Raw genomic sequence first — 2,017 nt, forward strand, 5'->3', positions numbered from 1 at the left:
ATAGCATCTATTCGACCACGACCCGACTCTCATCCACAACTTCGAAAAATCGATATTTACCGCATCAACGTTCAACTTAGGCCCCAATACAATCACCCTCGATCACACTGATTCCGCCAACGTCGCTCATGGTCTTTGCGCGATCACAGCACTTGGCGACTACGACTACACGCTTGGCGGTCATATGATTATCTTTGATCTCAAGCTTATCATTGAATTTCCTCCCGGCTCCACTATTCTCATTCCTTCGGCGGTTTTTTGGCATGGTAATACGCCTATCCAGCCAGGTGAGACCCGAATGTCATTCACTCAGTTTGTTGCTGGGGGGTTGTTCCGCTGGGTGAAGTATGGTTTCAGGACGAAGGATCAACTTATCCTTGCTGAGGGTAAAGCACGCTTGTCAGAGATTAACGGTAACTATACTGAACGTTGCGAAAGGGCGCTCAGTCTCTTTTCGAAGCTGACTGAGTTAAATGAGGATCGTCGACGTGTATTTGCCAAGTAGTTAGATTAGAATTTCATATCCTGATCTCATGTGCATGAATTGATGTTCTCTGCTTCCTCAACACCCAGCCTAAGTATTTTGTCTCATCTTTTGCATGCACACCATGTATGTTGCATCAAGGTACAACCGCTCTGCCCCATCGTCTTTGTAGAAGTAGTAAGGCTTTCCACACTTTGAGCTGTGCAGAGTATCCATGAAAAAAACTTTGTAGTTCAAATCAATAGACTGACCAATAAACCTCCCAGATCCCCGGAAAATCTGATTTCCGTGTCAACATGTGGTCGCTAATAGCCACAAAGATAGTCATCCCCATTCAAATAAAATAAAAATAAAAACACTCACAATAGGATAGGCCTTGAATCTTCGTACACTTGGTACAATCCACAGACACTTTGCATGTTTGGGATATCTTGTAGACCATCCAACGATTTGCAGTTGCTCTTCATTTTGTTAAAGATAAAGGGGAGCTTAAGCTCCTATTTATGAAAACAATAGACCGATCTTGATTGATTTCTACCATTGATTGGTTGACGTTGATTGCCCTGATCAGATCGCATGGTAGTTGTCAGGTGCAGCAAAAACACCTTCACAGAGTCAGGCACTTCACCAACCCAAGTCATTCTTGCCAGCCCCGTTGCTACTCCAATTCAATGCCTCCCAAACGGAAACGCTCCGAGCCACGCCCTGCAGAGCTTTCGGATGACGAGGATCCTGACACTCAGCCCACCACCACAATTATCACTCCTGTCCTTCAATTCACCCAACGCGTTAATCGACATGGTCACCACGCACTCTCAGTAAATACCAAGCATGTACAATTTGAAGTAGAACAACAAGAAACTTGTATGCCTTCAGTCGACTTTCCTACCAGCTATCCCAATATCAGTGATGATTCCACAACCCTCCCAAATCTCTCTTCAACAATGGACGATGCTTTCGCAGAGCTTGCAGCCATAGACCCTGCCTATTTTGATGCATTGAGTGACGATCTCATTTCTGTAGGGCCACGAAAAAAGAGACCTTCAGTACGCCATTGTATTTCATTCTATTTCAAGGCTAATTTCAATTTAATCAAAGGATTACCCATTGAAAGAATGGATCAAGGATAGCGATGTGTTTCTGGAGGAAGATATTCGGTGGGAAGGGAGGGGGGAGTACATGATGGAAAACTGTTGTCAGTGCTTGAGCTCTGAGACACTGTATAGGTGCCAGGATTGCGAAGGGGGGGAGTTAATTTGTCAAACATGCATGGTTGATTACCACTGAGCCAACCCACTGCATCGCATTCAGGTGTGTTCTTATCTTTAAACCTCCTTCTACAGTTAATCAATTATCATAGGAGTGGACAGGTTCTTTCTTCAAACCAACAACACTTAAGAAACTGGGGCTACGAATTCAACTAGGTCACCGACTCAGAGAACGTTGTCATGTACCACAACCCGCATGGAATAACGACTTCGTTGTTCTTGATACTACAGGCATTCATGAAGTAGGATTGGACTTCTGTAATTG

At 44.3% G+C, this 2,017-nt stretch overlaps 2 protein-coding genes across 2 annotated transcripts in view; one reads left to right on the forward strand and one right to left on the reverse strand.

Moving 5' to 3' along the window:
• LACBIDRAFT_330630 (uncharacterized protein) overlaps positions 1-505 on the forward strand; it is a gene marked incomplete at both ends in the record, with an annotated part of 2,178 nt that extends 1,673 nt beyond the window's left edge. Inside the window, one exon of the mRNA XM_001884859.1 lies at positions 5-505. Within this exon, the coding sequence (XP_001884894.1) occupies positions 5-505 (501 nt within the window). The remainder of the gene's footprint in view (positions 1-4) is intronic.
• Positions 506-574: 69 nt separating this feature from the next.
• Positions 575-903, reverse strand: LACBIDRAFT_304587 (uncharacterized protein; the record flags this gene model as incomplete). The annotated part of the gene is made up of 3 exons (XM_001884960.1): positions 575-683; positions 736-789; positions 848-903. The coding sequence occupies 3 exons, from the start codon at positions 901-903 to the stop codon at positions 575-577; spliced, it is 219 nt and encodes a 72-aa protein (XP_001884995.1).
• Between the last annotated feature and the right edge of the window lie 1,114 nt (positions 904-2,017).

Source organism: Laccaria bicolor, genomic scaffold, assembly GCF_000143565.1.
Source record: "Laccaria bicolor S238N-H82 LACBIscaffold_28 genomic scaffold, whole genome shotgun sequence".
In the NCBI taxonomy this organism is placed as follows: Eukaryota; Fungi; Basidiomycota; class Agaricomycetes; order Agaricales; family Hydnangiaceae; genus Laccaria; species Laccaria bicolor.